Source organism: Anthonomus grandis, chromosome 17 (genome assembly GCF_022605725.1).
Source record: "Anthonomus grandis grandis chromosome 17, icAntGran1.3, whole genome shotgun sequence".
Taxonomy (NCBI): Eukaryota; Metazoa; Arthropoda; class Insecta; order Coleoptera; family Curculionidae; genus Anthonomus; species Anthonomus grandis.
In genome coordinates, this window is record NC_065562.1 from 7,723,364 (window position 1) to 7,742,153 (window position 18,790).

The window sequence follows — 18,790 nt, forward strand, 5'->3', positions numbered from 1 at the left end:
GTGATAGTACTCCTAAAAATTTTAAAAAAAGTTCCTATAACTATAGGGCGGAAAATGCATATTAAGGGAGTTAGGGGCACTGAAAGGGTAAATTTAAAAAACGGTTTTTTGAAATTGTAGGCTTAAAAAACGAGATAAAATTTCGAAAAAAAATCCTCTGCCATAAATTTTGACCCAAAATCAAATGGTGATACTGAAAAATAATTTGGAAAATCGGAAAGGGTAGTTTTTGCAAGGGTAGGGGGTTAATTCGTGAATAACTTTTTTTAGGTTATTTTTTTCGCAACGTGGGTTCATTTTTTAAAAACTACATACTTTTTCCTACAAAAAAAGGTACTCTTGTTGCACATCGCCCAGAACGATGGTTTTCGAGAAAATTGAAGGCAAAAAGTTTGCTCTGATGGGTTGCTAACTGGTTAAACAACATAAACCTATGAAAGTTATGGGGTTTCAAAAGTAAACACGTAGTTATTAAATAATTAATTGAAAAATCTAAATTTTATGATTTTTAAAACATCTTATTGCTTTAAAAAACGAAATAAACCAATTACCAAAATTCCTTATTAAAATAATGCATTTCTTAATTCATTCATAGTAAATGTTCAAAGTGACCACCATTCATTTCAATGCAGACATCTGCTCTTCTTCTCCATGATCTGCGTACCCTGTGGAATATCCCTGGGGTTGTAAGAATTTGATTGGAACAGTCGATAATGCGTTGACGTAGTTGCTCTTCAGTATTAATCGGCACTGAGTAAACCAAAGTTTTCAAGTGGCCCCAGAAGTAGAAATCTAATGGATTAAGATCTGGTGATCTTGCTGGCCAAGCTTGTGGACCACCACGTCCTATCCAACGCCTCTCAAAAACTTGGTTTAAATGATTCCTCACCGCTAGCGGAAAATGAGCTGGTGCACCATCATGCATAAAATACGTGATCTGCCTCTGTGCTATGGGAACTTCCTCCAAAAGTGCTGGTAGATCATGTATTAGAAAATTAAGGTAACTTTGACCATTTAGCCTAAAATGTTTATTATTATAAATGACAAGCGACTTTTCAAAAGGTGTCAAATTAACCTCGGGGGTAGAAAAAATGGTCCAATAAGTCTATCGCCAAGAATTCCCGCCCAAACATTAACTGAGAATCGAATTTGGTGTCGACTTTCCACAACAGCATGAGGGTTCTCATCGGACCAGTGATGTGTATTATGGTAATTGAAAATTCCATTTCTTGTAAACCCAGCTTCATCCGTGCATAAAATATTTGCCAAAAAAAGGGGATCTTGTACCTGTTTTCTTAATAACCAACGACAGAAGATGACTCGAGCGGGATAGTCTGCCGGAGCAAGAGCTTGTACCCTTTGGATGTGATACGGATGCAGGAGTTGAGTCTTAAGAGTCATCCACACAGAATGGCGACTCACGTTTTCCCGCGCTGCAATTCTCCTTACAGATATCCCCGGATCTTCCTCTACATGTGCTAAAATGCGCTCCTCAACATCAGGTGTACGTACCATCAAGTTACGGCCACGGTCTTGGTTTCTATGTCCAAATGAACCTGTGTCTCTTAGGCGCTGATGAATTCTCGCAAATATCCGGTGAGAAGGTGCCCTGCGATTTGGATATTTTTGGACATACAAGCGCTTAGCCAAAAGACCGTTTCCGTTTGCTCTTCCATAAATAAAATGCATATCTGCCAGTTCACACACAGGGTATTCCATAATTTGTGAAATTTTACGTTTACGCACACTTCAACAACAATCAACTGACAAAAATATTTATGAACCAGAACATTTCTTTTGCGTACATGCAAAATAAATAAAGTGATAAGACCGCATACCTTCAATAGCTACGTTTACCCCGCGAGTACCAAATATTCAGTACGCGGACTAAAACCTCTACATTATTCTCAAACCTATTAAGTCACAATTTGGAATAATTTACGTGTAAACTTGTCAACTCGCGCACGTTGAGTTTGAGAATAGGGGATTGGGTCCGCGTATTGAATATTTGGTACTCGCGGTGTAAACTAGGCTAATGAATCAAATAAGTATGCATTTAATAAGGAATTTTGGTAATTGGTTTATTTCGTTTTTTTAAAGCAATACGATGTTTTAAAAATCATGAAATTTAGATTTTTCAATTAATTATTTAATAACTACTTGTTTACTTTTGAAACCCCATAACTTTCATAAGTTTATGTTGTTTAACCAGTTAGCAGCCCATCAGAGCAAACTTTTTGCCTTCAATTTTCTCGAAAACCATCGTTCTGGGCGATGTGCAACAAGAGTACCTTTTTTGTAGGAAAAAGTATGTAGTTTTTAAAAAATGAACCCACGTTGCGAAGAAAATAACCTAAAAAAAGTTATTCACGAATTAACCCCCTACCCTTGCAAAAACTACCCTTTCCGATTTTCCAAATTATTTTTCAGTATCACCATTTGATTTTGGGTCAAAATTTATGGCAGAGGATTTTTTTTCGAAATTTTATCTTGTTTTTTAAGCCTACAATTTCAAAAAACCGTTTTTTAAATTTACCCTTTTAGTGCCCCTAACTCCCTTAATATGCATTTTCCACCCTATAGTTATAGGAACTTTTTTTAAAATTTTTAGGAGTACTATCACCCCCCGAATTTTTTTACACCATTTCATTGACACCCTGTATAAATGAGTTAATTTACTGCAATAATCAATTAACATGTTCCTGAAAAAAAATTACTTAAAATGATATACATAATATACAATAATTTATTATAACAGACATTATATAAATTAGAATTAATCTAAAAATGTTTTAAACTATTTTGTTAGCACTGAACTACCCTAATTTTAAACAAATATTTAAAAATACGCTAGTTTTAATTTAGCCGCTGATAATTTTTAACTAGTGTCAATTGTGTTTGGAGCGTTATTGACAAACACTCTTGTTCTTTTTACCTAACTTGTTTGAATTACTTAAATAAAATACTAATAACTTGAAAATTTGCTAAGGTTTTTAACAAAGGCATGAGGGAACTAATAAGAAAATCGATAAAAGATATTCTGTGCCTTACGTTGATGTTAACACATGATTTTTTTTTAATCAAATTTATTTAATAATTTTACAAGCATGACAAACAATGGAAGAAATAATGGTGGTGCCATTTGAAAAAAAAAGTTGGAGTGATTTTTAGGGTATGAATTTGTCGGTGCTAGTTTTTCAAGTAATTTTGGGTAGTGGTCCTATAACTATAAAAAATACTTTTTTTTTCACTACATATTTCTTCACAATATTAAAAAAACATTTTCTTAAAAAAAATTATATTTTAAACTAAAAAAGTTATAGCGTGTGATGTTGATTATGGGACACCCTGTATAGGCCTTACTTACATATGGTTATTATATGTAATTTTTTATGTTATTTTAATATGAAGTAATTCTTGAATTTTAATATTATTTTAATAAATTTCAGAGCATTTTATATTATTGTGTTTTATTAATATTTTTATTTTACAACATTAATGTTACGTGACAGACTATGTGTGGTATGAACTGAAAAGCTTTATCTAGCTATTTGACTTTAGTGATGTTTTTCCAAGAATTCTACTTTTTAGCTCTACGGCCGAACAAATGTAAGTTGTATTTTTTTTTACAGAAATACTTTGTGTGCAATAGAGGCTCACGGTATAAATAGCATACGTCTGAAATTTATGACCCAACTCGCCGAGTTATTGCTTCAAGGGCTTGTTGGAGACAAATATCAACCTCCGATAAATGTTTCAGCTAAATCATCCTATTGGAGACCGAAATATTATGCATCACTTAATCAGGTAAGTCTTAAATGTTTTTTCTCCTGAAAACATTTTCTTTTATTTCATTGATTATCCTTGTACCGCTCTAAATTACGACGTTATTATGGCCTGACAATTAATGGTAATGGGCTACGAGTTGTGCTCGAATAATAAATATTTTGGTATTATGGCATGTTGCATTTATGTATTTATTCCATAAATTAAAGGGCTAAATATTGATCTTGTAATATTTCGAAAGTTTATGCTTTGTATAAATACGCATTTAGTTTTCGCGAGTACGTTCCGCACTTGTTTTTCTGTTTTAATGTTTTGTAATAAGGTTTGGATTTAAAAAGCAGGCAAGTGTACGTTCTGTTTTTTTCTTTCATAAAAGACACTAAGTCGTCCTCCACTCGTTTATGATTTTTTAATTAACAATTATCGTACTAGTTTCGGTTTCCCATAGGGTGAATGATTAAGAATGTACATTGTACAATCTCTGAACTGGAAATGCTATACACCAAAATATGGCGATTGAGCTTAACATGTCTTATACGAATGTTGCAGGATTACGAGATACAGGGTATTTAAAGTTGGAATTTTAATTAGAAATTTCTTAATAATTTTGTGATTTTAAGCAGTATCGTCTTGAAAATTAGCGATTTTATGTGTTTTGATATGAAAATTACGAATTTTGTGATGAATTTAGCATTATTTGTACAGGGCGTTAGTTACACCCTGTTACTTAGGTAAATTACAACATATCTATTTTGCCTATTCAGTTATGGCTAAAACGACTAGAAAATCTAAAAGACAGTTTAATTTTAAATAAAAAAGGTTCTCTTGTTTATTTCATGTAACTCTCTCAGTTATTTGCATTTTAAACATTCAGCGTAAAACATCCTAAGCCACCGTTATTACATTGGCTTAATAGGAATTTATTCTTTTAAATTACTGCTATGCTGGGTAACAATAGTAAAGACAACAAATAACAATCAGTAACAATATTAAAAGAAAAGTTCAAAGTAAATGCTGAAAATGCCCGCCTTCCACTTCAATACACTTTTTAAGGCGTCTCCTTAAAGATCTTTGAATATTAAATAACATTTGTCAAATATTTTTGATAATATTAGCAGCTTCTTGAATTTTCTATCGTAATTTTTCGCTGGAATTTTTGTAGTATTTTTGTAAACCATGTCCTTCATGTGTGACCATATTGAGAAGTCTAGAGGGTTTAAGCCTGGACTTCTAGGTGGCCAAACAAATTGACTGCTACGCCCTATCCACGGGTGAGGAAAATATTCATTCAGGTATCACCGTACTGGCAGAGAAACATGTGGCGGAGCGGTCTTGCATAAACCACATGTTCCGCCTTATGGCTAGTGGTACATCTTCTAGTAGTGGGTTTAACTGTTGTTCAAGGAAGTTTAAATAGAGGGGCCTGTTCACATTAGGATGAAGCTCAAAAGGACCAAAAAAAACCAGATTTCACACCACACCAAATATTTACCCTGAAATTCATGCTGGAAATGTCGTTCCTTTCAAGCATGTGGATTTTCGGAGTCCCGCAAATGATTGTTTTTCCAATTAAAAACACTTCGTCTAGTAAACGTCGCCTCATCGGTGAAAAGAAGGTCATTCAGAAATTCCTGGTTTTTGGATTGTTTATCTAACATAAATTGAGCAAACTATTGGCGAACTGGTAAATCTTGAGGTAGCAAATTTTGGACAGGAGTATAGTGATATGGACGGAGATTCTCTTTCTTTAAAATTCTCCAGATAGACGATTGGCTTATTCCTGTTGCCGTACTTAACCGACGAGTACTGAGATCTGGATTTTCCGAAATACGAGCTAAAATCTCTTCTTCATCATCGACATTGATATTTTTTGGAGCACCATTTAAGGTTGTAGGACGAAAACACCCTGTTTCGCCTAGGCGGATATAAATACGTCTGAACAGTTGTGATTGGGTTGTCTTCGATTTGCGTATAATTCTAAATACCTTCTGGCTGCACCAAGTCCACTGTAATTTGACTGAGCAAAAACGCAAATCATATCACGCATTTCACTGTTGGAATATTCACTATGACGTGGCATTTTCTTATTTTAGAATTTTTAGTATAAATAATACACTCTTACTTAGTGAAGTAAAATTGTCATAACATTTCTTTACAGGAAAAACTGCGCATAAGTGCTGACACAAGCCTACTTGAAAGAAAGTCAATGTAATAACGGTGGCTTAGGATTCTTTACGCTGAATGTTTAAAATGCAAATAACTTAAAAACTGATAGAGTTACATGAAATAAACAAGAGAATCTTTTTTATTTAAAAATAAACTGCCTTTTAGATGTTCTAGTCGTTTTAGCCATAACTGATTGGGCAAAAAAGATATGTTGTAATTTACCTAAAAAACAGGGTGTAACTAATGCCCTATATAAATAATGCTAAATTCACCTGAAAATTCGCAATTTTCATGTCAAAACATATAAAGTCGCCAATTTTCAAAACGATACTGCTTAAAATCACAAAATTATTAAGAAATTTTAAATAAAAATTCGAATTTTAAATACCCTGTGTCTCGTAAACCTGCAACATTTGTATAAGACATGTTAAGTTCAATCGCTATATTTTGGTATGTAGTATCTCCAGTTCAGAGAGCCCATTCTTAATGAATCACCCTGTATTTGTCCATTCTCAAGAATTTCTAAAATAGTAACCTATAGTAGACTTTTGAGTTTAATATCGTGGGCGTACGGCGAAAATCCACAAAGTCCTCATAGAGAGGTTTCGAGAAAATGCATTTTAAACTTTCAATATCCATGTAAAATACAGTTATAGTTTTTAGAGTTATTGTTATTTTTTTTTTATGTACTACAGGGTATATTGTAACAAAGAACAAAAAAAATCTAAAATATTTAAGTCAAAACAACATTTGTTATTTTCTTTCTAACACAGGCTAATAAAAAATGGACTTAGAATATTTTTCCTGTCACTTTCTTGTGACATAGGAAAACAATGGCTTGTCGTCATCTGAATCATCCAGCTCTTCTTGATGTTTCTCTTTTGTGAATTCATCGTACGAGTCAGGATCAGTACAGTAAAGTGAGGTGACTTCGGACAGTTTTTTTAGGTTTTTCTTTAATAGCTGCGTCAATAAATTTAATAACATTTTGCGAAAAATCGTAGAGATACGTGTATTACTAGCTGAATGCCCACGGCGTTGCTCGCGTGAAAATAAAAGAAAAGTTGAAGAATGCCTCCAATAATAGTAAATGCAAGCCACAATACACAAAAATAAAATCCGAAGCCTCGCCTCATTGATAGTACATGCAACCCACAATTGCCACGCCGTTTTTCTTGAGGTCAATGGGCGCGATTAATATAATATAATTATTATAAAACCAAGACACAAATAATCTTAAAAATGATTCGTTAGATGCAGAGCGAGCGGTAAGACTGAGTCGAGTCACCTCTCGGGTATCAGTCTCGCATGGTCTCGCCTTGGATGGATGTCTACCAAAATATAAATAATACAGAGGCACTTTTTCAATCGTATTTATTAATCAGTTTTATGCCGCTATGCGATATTTATCATATCGCTAACATCCCTTATCGCTGGAATTTCAAAAAGTTCGTTCGTATCCGGGGCCTACATTATAAAAAAAACATTGTTGCAGTTAATTTTCTTTTCTTAAGTTGATGCCTGCGACTCGTTGGTGCGGGCAGTCTCCGTTCCAACTTCGAAGCCACGCCCCCTTAGTTCTCGAGGTCACGGGTAACAATTTTCCCATTTTTTACACCTTATCGGTGAAATTTCGAAAAATCCGATCTTATCTGGTGCCTACATTATAAAAGGAACCCGTTGGCAAAATTTCACGTTTCTAGCTATTGTAGTTTGGGCTCTGCGATGATGAGTCAGTGAGTCAGGACAAACTCTTTTATATATATAGATTAACCTGTAAATGTCCACTATTATTTTTATTCTACCACCTTTTGGGGATTTTTTTTGTTTTCTTCTATCACCTCCACTTTCGAGGTGACTTTGGACAGTACTTAAAATCCTATTTAAACGAATTTAAGCCCATTATTCTTTGTTTTTGTTTAAGTGTTTTTAAACCTTAGTGGTGTAATTAAAACACTTATCTTCAAATATATAAATATATTGTTCTAATATAAATGTTACAACGTTGAAACTTAACTTAAAATAAATTCTAAACAAATAAAAAACAAAGCATTTCTTCTAACAGAAAATAAAAAAATAACAAACAAATAAACAACCTACTCTAATAGAAACGTATCATCCATTTTTCTCTAAGAGACCAAACAAAAACAAAGGTAACGACACAAAGTCACGGTCTCATCAAATTTCACAATACTCTTTGATGAGACCGTGACTTTGTGTCCTTACCTTTGTTTTTGTAACCTACTCTAAATTAATATCCTGAGGTAGATTTGAAAAAAATATCGATTTCTTCTGAAAGGAATAGGCTTTAAAATGCTGACGATATCGGAGTCTTATGAAACTTCATCATTTATCACAGAGAAATAAAAAAATATCTGGCCATCATTGCCTTTCTTCTTTCTTAGAAATTTAACTAAATATGAAGGGCTATCCGATTATGTAAGGTCCTCTTTAATCATTGCAACAAAATATTTATATTTAGAAGAGAAGGCTAAAGGCACTTTTATCACTACAAATATGTCAACTTTAGGAACTAAATTTTCAAAGCTATCAGTCTAATGAATTGTCATTTTTTCCTTCAGGAACAACAAGGGAAGTTCATCTTCTGAATCAGTGGAAGAAATGTTATCGGTCTCTTTATCAGTCTCTCGGCTTCCTAAAGTGGACCTTGATCTTCGATTATTGGAAGATCTGAATCAGACAAGTCGGCATCATCTTTTTCTTTTGTTTTTGGAGTTGGATTATCATGATCTAATAATTGTAGTAATTTCGGATCAGACTTAGAAAAATCTGCTGGTACAACTTGTTGCCCCGGGTTAATATTAATCCTTTTTCTTCTTGCCTTGGGGCGAACCTTTGGTGCTCTTGTTTTTTGTAAAAAGTTTAATAATGTCTCGGACACATTAGTTCGTATGGATGATGGCGTGGGAGAATTGGAATTGGTGGCTAAAGCAACATCTTTTCTTTGAGGCAATCTTTTTAAAATGGCCTCTGGATCATGTGGATAAATGCCAGTTGCTCTAAACCCAAACAAAATATTTTTCTTTGATGAATCATACAGTGCATCTAACGTTTCTCGTAAAAATCGAGGAAAATCTGATTTTTGAAATGGTTCCTTTCTTTTCATTTTCCAGTTTGTAAGTAGAGATTTCCAATGCTTCTTTAAAGGAGCAAAATATGCAACATCTAATGGCTGACATAGATGTGTCGAATTAGGGGGAAGCAGTGTAAATTCTATGCCATATTTTTGACAATCCTGTATCACATCTAGGGTAATCTGGCTTGAAAGGTTATCACCATTTAAAACCTTCTTCCCTTCTTTATGCCTAAAATATGGCAGGAGAATTTGGCCAAACCACTCTACAAATGTGGTGGTTTCGAACCAGCCACTTACTGTAGCGACAACCAGTCGGTCCATCTTGCTCCCACTCTTCATATTTGTGTGCGGCTTTATTAACCACAAACGGAGGCAAAAGTTCGTCGGAAGCTGATGCCGACATCATCACACTCATATTTGTTTTTAATGAATCAATGACTCGATCGCAATGTTTAGATTCTCGCTTGCACACTATCTTGGGTTTTCCTGGATCGTCACTAAAATTTGTTTCGTCATAGTTGACAATATTTTCAGCTGGGACATCTTTAATTGTTTTTTTTTTTAGGTCCTCAAAGTATTTATTGATAGTAGCGCAATTTACTTCTGCTCTACTTCTCTGGATATTTTGTGCTAACCTTGTCGTTAGAGTCCTATGCCGAGGGAGAAAATTTTTGACCCAAGTTATGCCAGGGAGATTATTTTTGAACTTTCTAACTGATTTACCTTGCCTTGTTAAGTATTGTTGGACAATCTAACAAATGTCAAGTTCGGTTAGCGGAAAACCCCATTTAGCCGCTAGTAATATCGCTTCTACAAAAGCGTTTTCCTCTTCTTCCGATAACACTGTCTGTCCGCCATGGCGCTTTGTGTGGGATCCCTTAATTTTGTCATTACGTCAACTCTCATTGCCACTATAAGTTCAACTAAGGAGAAAATATTTACATGGAGCAAATTTAATTTTACGACGCCGCGCCGGTAGCCGATTGGACGCGATAAAAACCGAAAGGCCCCAATGTCCGAAGTCACCAGCGCCGTCCGAAGTCACCCCACTTTACGGTACCACTATCATCCACGGATGGCTCCTGAGTCACATCTTCTGTTTTTGACGAAGTTGGTATTGATTTGTACCATAAACGAAATTCTTCTGGTATTGCTCAAGACTTACATAGTTTTAAAAAGTAATTTTTTTACACTACCTGGTAAACTTTTGTTATACAACTTTTTAAGTGGCTTAGGTAGTGTTTGAGGCTTTTCTTTGTTATTTAAATTGATAGATTTATAATCATCCGAATGTTGATACTTAAAGTATATAATTCCTAGATTTTCTTTAGTGTACTTTAGATTTGTTATAAGCAATCAGTTTATACTTTTACCCTTTGTAGCCTTATTTTTGTTCTCTATTAGAATCGATGACAAATGTTTTAGATCATAAAAGTCAGAAAACTTTAACTCATTTACCTTGTCATTCAAAATATAGAAAGCCAATCTTGAATTGTGTAGATTGGGACAAATTTTTTAGCTTTCTCTGCCATGCATCGAATCGGCCTCCATATATAAGTGGCCACTCTCTAAAAATGTGTGGTCTATTACCTCAAGATGGGTAACTTGCACGGTATAAAGTTAAAGGGTAGGGTTTAGGGTACAAATACCCTCAATTTTAAAAGCTATTGATCAAATAAATGAGAAAGTGAGGCAGTTAAAGGAGTTCCCAAAAACAAACCACCTACACCTACACGTGTCTTAATAGCACTTCTAGCTCTATTGGATTAAATAATGATTTTTTTGTTGAATTTCAAGATCGCCAAAGCCGTGTCAGCAATGTTATTATTTACAACTTGCCTGAGCAAAATAAGGACTTAAACAGTGTAAATACTCTCTTCAACTCTCTTAATATCTCCAATGTAGAAGTAAAAAACACAGTCCGAAAGAGAAAATATAACAAAAATAGCCTCAGGACTGTTAAAAGTCATTTTTCAAAATCAAGAGGAAGCACAACTTGTTATTAATTCCAGAACCAATCTAAAAGGTAGAGATTTTTGCCTAAGGTCTAGATCTGACCAAGATGCAGGCAGAGGCGGAGGCCACAGTAGGAGCTGAATTTAGGCAAATATTATCGAATGGATAAAAATTATCCACAAAAACTAAGACGACCAAATTCTACTAAAAGTTTTTTCGTATATTACCAGAACATTTAAGAATTAAGAACTTAGTTGGATGTGGAAAATAACTCAGCAGCCTTTCATAATCACATAATTGTATTTACAGAATTTTGGTTGCATAGCGGCATATATAATGCATAACTTGGCCTCACTGACTTATATCTACAGCCAGGACCGTTCAAACAATGCCAGTGTCGTCAAGAGAGGGGGAGTTGTCTTAATTGCTATACACAAGTCTATACCTAGTAAACGTCTTCAAGTTTCTGATAATATTGAACACGTTTTTGTCTCAGTTATATTTGTTTCAAATTCGTTGGCACAATCTTACATTATTTTTTCTGAAACATTGGACTCACTTGTTCTTAAAGTGCCAGATTCTACTTTACATTTTATGGGTGATTTCAACTTCCTTGTATATGGGAAAACGGCAGCTTTAGCTTCACAGTAACAACAAATAGAGCACGACCTGAAAAGTGCACAAGTTATGTCAAAGACATGTAATTTTATAACTTATATCTAACCTCACACAAAAGCCTTCTCGATCTGGTATTAACACAAGAGTTTTCAACAGATGTCAAACAAGCAGACTATTTTTTACTTCCTCCAGTTGTTCACCCACCACTATGTATTACGTCGTAGGGGCCGAAGAGGGTCTCGCGTTTCATGGATTCTACAGGGATTTTAAGTCTGCCAATTTGCACGAGATTGCAATGTTTTTGGATCAGTTTGACTGGGCTTTTTTACTTTTGAATAAGCCTCTTGAAACAGTGCTAAAAATTTTCTATGAAATTATCTTTGTTGTAATTGATATATTCGTACCTCTGAAAATACTCGGTTAGAATTTCCCAGTATGGTTCTTAAGTGAACTTAAAAACCGTTTTCCCTCGAAAAGAAAAGAATGCATACAAAATAAAAACAAAGACGATCAGTTACCGACTATCGGGAGTTTTGTAGGTTGAGACTGTTCCGTCTCAGTAAATAAGAATTAGTGAAAAACGCGACAACAGCGTGAATAACTGAAGCGCGCTGGTTTGATGTTGCAGCCGGTCCTGTCAAAAAGATAGACTCTTCTCGCTTCTCTCACGTTACGTTCACGTTCACGACTCGATTTATAACTTAGGCTGTAGGAAGCATAAAAGCATTCAATTTGTACTTTTAATTTAAATAAATACATAAAAAAGTAAGGAGAGTTTAGATTCCCTCATGGGTGGTCCTTAAAAGAAGAAAAAAGTGAACCTCGACACAACATTTTGGTCCAATCGAGCGGATTCAAGATCCAAGCAACACGGCCTATGGTGGTAAACAATGGCGGCGAATAGAAAAATCTGAAGCCCTGCATCTCGACACACGAATAAGGTTAGATCGTTCTATGCTTCCTATCCAGCCTATCCTTCACGTTAATCCTTCTTTCACGTATTTTCTCGTTAGTTATTCTCGTTTCCGTAGCATATTATGTAGTTAGAAATTGGTATTCGCATATTTCATAATTTTATTGACTCGGCCATTTTGCAAAAATTCCTTGTTCTCGTTGTGTGTACACGTAATCGGAGCGTCAAGCGACGTTGCCAAATCACTCGATTTTTCACGTATATATTTTTATGTATCGTATATTGTTAATTTACACGAATTTTTTAAACGGTCGTTGATTTTACACGGTATATCTCGTTTGCCTAAGCATTTGGCATATTGACACGAAAGTATTATCGAGTTTAAGAGCCATTTTGACAAGAATCGAGCCAAAAATGGGTAAGAAAAATATAACCATTGCCGATGATGAAATTCAGGAGTATAAGCACGCACGTGAAGTAATATGTGAAAGATTAGATCGGATTTCTAATTTTTTGCGCGAATATAAAGACGAAATATTTCAAATCGAAACGCGTTTAAAGAGTGTTGAAGAGGACTTCTCGGAATTTGATCGGATTCAGACACGGTTAGAGTTCTTATTGCCAGAAGAAAAAGACTACCGTTTAGACACAGAATCTGAATTTTTATAGGGTTATCTCGTACGCGAAGAAACTTTTATCCGAATACGAATTTAATCAACGCGCGAAAATAAATTCTTCCGGTTTGGCAATGCTTCAACCTCAGCAAACGTTGGCATTGGGCACGGCCGCTGTAGCCAAACTACCAGACCTGGGGTTGCCAAATTTTCATGGAACACATCTCGTGAGAGTATGGGTTTATAGATGTTTTTAATTCGGTGGTAAATGATAGGCACGATCTCAGTGAAATCGATAAGTTTTTATACTTAAAGATTTGTTGTAAAGATGACGCGCTAAAACTAATTGATTCTTTAGACGTAACCGCGGTAAATTATACGATCGCGTTAGATTTATTGAGAAACCGCTATGAAAATAAAAGGGCAATCATAAATCACCATGTAAATATATTTTGTTTAATCTGCCAAACGTAGTAAAAGAATCATCCGCCCAGCTACGAAAGCTACTCGACACTTTACACCAACATAAAACGGCCCTTGAAAAGTTAGAATTACCCGTGCGATATTGGGACACGCTTCTAATTCCCATCGTTTTACAAAAGCTTGATGACAGAAGTAAAAGAGAATGGGAAAATAAACAATCGAACAACAGTTTACCAACTTTGCAAGAATTAACCGAATTTTTAACTAAAAAATGCTTCACGCTTGAGGCAATTAACATTAATTTTGACAGTACAAAATCGGCAAATCGCGAAAATACACATCCCCAACCTCAAAAGAAAATATATATAAACAACCCAAAGTGTTTTTATTCCACCCCTAACCCGAATGCCTTTGAAAACAAATGTTATATTTGCCACGAAACAACTCATTTCATCTATTACTGTCCTCGCTTTATAAATCTATCGTTATCCGAAAAATATAACGAAGTAAAAAAGCACAGGTTATGCACGAATTGCTTGAGACCGGGGCATTCAAAATTCGATTGTAAATCCAGGGGGTGTAAGAAATGTGAATTAAAACACAACACATCTCTGCATAACGATCAGTATCGACCCGCAACGAGAAAACCTCCGCCTCACAACGGCAACACTTCCTTTCACCAGCGCCACTTCGGACGGAGAGAAACCGAAGCCACGCCGATGACGTCGCAGCGGGAAAATCAGCAGCAGCAGCACAGCATAAAGAAACCAGCAGTCGCACTTCAATAAAAATACATTGGCTTGAATAAGCGAGTTCGGTGCATGTGTACTAATGCAGGCGCGGCATATTTGCTTAGAGTAGGGATGCCGCTGACACTCGCTACGGTCCACGCGGCTTTTGCCTTGGCTAGAGCCGGACTTAAACATTTTTTTAGATATTATTATCTTGTAAAATAAAAATACCTACATAGTACAAATATTTATTTTTTAATATTATTAAAGTTCATACATTAACAAAATATTTAAACAAAAATAAACATCGCATTTCTACATCTAACAACGACGATATAGAAGAATACGTGCAGGAAGTTAATTAGGTATGTACCATAAATTTAAGAGACCATTCTTTGAGTAATTTTAATTAAAATCAGAAAAGTTTTTATAACAAACGCTACGCTTTGTAAAAACGCTATCAAAATAGTCACTAAGTACGGCGCTGAACTAGACGATACACCTATGAACACAGTTTGATAAACAGTGAGCTCGGCATCCGGAGAATATGGCTGCGGTATGGCTAAGGATGCTATTAGTTCGCTTACATTTTCGAGCGGAGTGCGACTGCTGGTTTCTTTATGCTGTGGCAGCAGCAAGCGCAGCAGCCGTCAAGACACGGCGAAGTAAATCAAAGGGATGGAGAAATAAGAAACTTCGATGATTCACGCGACTCGGATGGACGAGCTGATGTCATGAGGGATCAAATCAGGCCGGGCGTTCATAGTTTCTGCAGTATGGATGGTTTTAATTGTAAGGATGTAAATAAGAACGATAATAATGAAATAAATGAACCAAGAATGTCTGATGAATCTATTTCTTTCTCGACATTTAATAAAAATCACGTCCTATTATCGACTGCAACGATATTTATTGCCGACAATATCGGGTGTTGGCATAAATGCAATGTTTTACTCGATTCGGGAAGCCAGTCAAATTTAATTAGCCAATCCCTATGTAAAAAATTAAATTTATCATGTGAAGAAATAAATTTACCTTTATCTGGAGTTAACCAAATCGTGACGAATATCTCGCATCGTGCTTACACAAATATAAAATCGCGATTTAATACTTTTCAGATAGGTTTATCATTTTTAGTTTTACCCGTTATAACAGAAAAATTGCCACTTTTTAAATTTGATAAGTCCTTATTAAATTACCCTAAAAACATTAACTTAGCAGACGAACAGTTTAATGTGCCAAAGGAAATAGACGCGTTACTCGGTGCTGGCATATTTTTTGAATTGCTCGAAAGCGGAAAAATAAAACTAGGAAATAACATGCCAATCCTACAAAAAACCTGTTTAGGATAGATTTTTAGCGGGAATTTAAGTTTTAACGAACAATACGAAAAAACAGTTTGTAATTTTGCGAAAATTACGAATCGGGACTTAGACGAATCTTTAAAGAAATTTTGGCAACTCGAAGAAATTTCGAATGAAAAAATATTGTCAAAAAATGAACAATATTGCGAAAACTATTTTAAAGAAACGACGACGCGCAGTAGCGACGGAACGTTTATCGTAAAATACCCGTTCAATCAAAATGTTGAAGGCGAACTAGGCGAATCTAAATCAGTGGCTCTCAAACGATTCAGACACTTAGAAACGCGATTAAATAAAAATAAAAACTTAAAGGATCAATACACGGCTTTTATGAACGAATATGAAACTTTGGGGCACATGACCTTTAAATGTTATTTAGACTCGGACCAATCGATCGCAAATCAATCATTTTTTATGCCACATTCTGCAGTTTTAAGAGACTCGGTAACGACAAAATGCAGAGTAGTTTTCGACGCGAGCGCGAAAAGTGAAACCGGTGTTTCATTTAATGATATAATTTTAGCCCGACCGACGATACAATCAGATCTATTCTCGATTCTTTTGCGATCAAGACTTAGAAAATATGTTATTTGTGCGGACATTAAAATGATGTATCGATGCTTTTTAATCAATCCTAGCGAACGTGAGTTTCAACAGATTTTATGGCGAACGAATCCCGATGAACCGATTAAAGTTTATAAACTAAATACGGTGACGTATGGGACGGCAAGTGCACCATTTCAAGCGACCCGGTGCGTAAAAGAGCTTGCTATAAAAAATAAAGAAAAATATCCTAGGATTTCAAAAATTATTGAAGACTCTCTTTACATGGATGATCTATATTTAAGCGTAAATTCGATTAGTGAAGCAATAGAAATTTATCACGAAATCACGGATGTTTTATCTCAGGCCAACTTAAACTTAAGAAAATGGTCATCTAACGAAAGGTCAATTTTAAACTATATTTTACAGACAACCGAAAAACCAAAAGAAAACTTAGTTATATTTCACGACAAGAAAGAACTTAAAACATTAGGGATATTTTGGGATGCAAGTCGGGATATATTAAAATATTCTGTAAACGTTAAAATTAGCAATAATAAAGTTACAAAACGCTCAGTACTCTCTGTTATATCGCAAATATTCGATCCCCTCGGACTTATAGGCCCAGCCATAATAAACGCAAAGTTGCTTATTCAAACATTATGGCAACTTAAATTAGATTGGGATGATGAATTACCCAACAATTTAAAAGAATATTGGTTACGATTTCTTTCACAAATTCCTCTTCTAAATAAAATCGAAATAAATCGTCAAGTATTGGTTTCTAATCCAGCGACAATCGAACTATATGGGTTTTGCGATAGTTCTGAAAAGGCGTACGGCGCATGTGTGTATTTGTGCTCTGTAAACGAAACCGGCGAAAAACAAATACAACTTCTAACGGCAAAATCTAAAGTAGCACCTATTAAAAAACAGACTTTACCTCGATTAGAGTTAATCGCAGCGCACTTACTCGCGGAGTTAGTATACAAAATTAGGAAAATTTTCGATATTGACATTGGTAACACTATTTATTTCACGGACTCGACTATAGTGTTATCGTGGCTTAAAATTGAACCATGTAACCTCAAGACCTTTGTAGCTAACCGAGTTGCAAGGATTACAGAAATTTCTAGTATAGGAAATTGGAGGCACGTCAAAAGTGAAGAAAACGCTGCAGATATTATCTCACGTGGGTTAGACCCAAAAGAACTAATCGGAAACCAAATGTGGTTTTACGGACCCGAATTTCTAAGACACGGTTTTCAAAATTGTGTGCTCGATGAAAATTTAGATATGATGGATAATTTACCTGAGTTAAAAACAAAAACAATATCGTTAAATGTTGCGAGTAAAGCGTTAGAAAATTATATAAATATTTTTGACAAGTTCTCGACTATGAACAAATTACGTAGAGTGGTAGCTTATATTAGTAGATTTAAAAATCGCACGTTAAAGAAAATAAAAGCTTCTTCCGATGTATTAACCGTCGAAGAGCTACATGAGTCTAATTTACTTTTAATTCGAAAGGCACAAGGTGAATGTTTTACGCAAGAAATCGCGAATCTTAAAAAATTGGAAAATGTTTGCAGTAATAGTAAGATTCTCAGTCTACACCCCTTTTTAGATAGCGATGGCATTCTCAGGGTAGGAGGTAGATTGACAAACTCTGATATAGACTATTATCAGAAACATCCAATAATCTTGCCTTACAAACATAAGTTGACTGACCTTATTATTTTAGAGCAACATTTAAAAAACCTACACGCGGGTGTTCAAAACCTGTTATCAGTTATTCGACTAAAATTTTGGCCAATTAACGGCAAGAATGCAGTTAAACGAATAATTCACAAGTGCGTACGATGTTACCGCGTAGCTCCAAAACCAAGTAAGTTTTTAATGGGGTCTCTACCGCGTTCACGAGTCACACCAAGTAGACCGTTCACGAATTGTGGGGTAGATTACGCGGGACCGATATATGTCAAAGAGGGTACATTACGCAGAAGTAAGTTAATTAAAACATACATATGTATTTTTATTTGTTTCGCGACGCGAGCAGTCCACGTGGAGTTAGTAACGGATATGACGACAGATAGCTTTCTTAACGCGTTAAAACGATTTTGCTCTCGACGCGGCAAACCTAGCGACATATATTCGGACAACGGTTCCAATTTCATTGGAGCGAACAATTATTTTATGGAACTTTATACACTATTAAATAGCAAAGCGCACAATGAGACGATTACCTCATTTTTGGCACGGGACGAAATAAAATGGCATTTCATACCGGCGCGATCAGCCCATGTAGGAGGCTTGTGGGAGGCATCAGTGAAATCAACGAAGTTTCACTTAAAAAGAGTTTTGGGCAATTCGTCGCTGCGTTTTGATGAAATGTACACATTACTAGTGCAAATCGAGGCATGTTTAAATTCGCGTCCTCTCGTACCGATTTCTAATGATATAAATGACTACATTCCTTTGACACCGTCCCACTTCCTCATAGGCGATTCTTTAGCCAGTTCTCCTGAAGCCGATGTACGAGACATTCCCGTATCCAGATTATCCAGGTATCAGAGGTT

The 18,790-nt window shown here is 35.3% G+C and overlaps 1 protein-coding gene across 2 annotated transcripts in view; it reads left to right on the forward strand.

Annotated features, from left to right (window-relative positions):
• LOC126746624 (tetratricopeptide repeat protein 7B) overlaps window positions 1–18,790 on the forward strand; it is a 159,900-nt gene that overhangs the window by 78,867 nt on the left and 62,243 nt on the right. For both annotated transcript variants that reach the window (XM_050454954.1, XM_050454955.1), the window contains one exon: window positions 3,633–3,807. In XM_050454954.1, coding sequence (XP_050310911.1) covers window positions 3,633–3,807 — 175 coding nt within the window. The remainder of the gene's footprint in view (window positions 1–3,632; window positions 3,808–18,790) is intronic.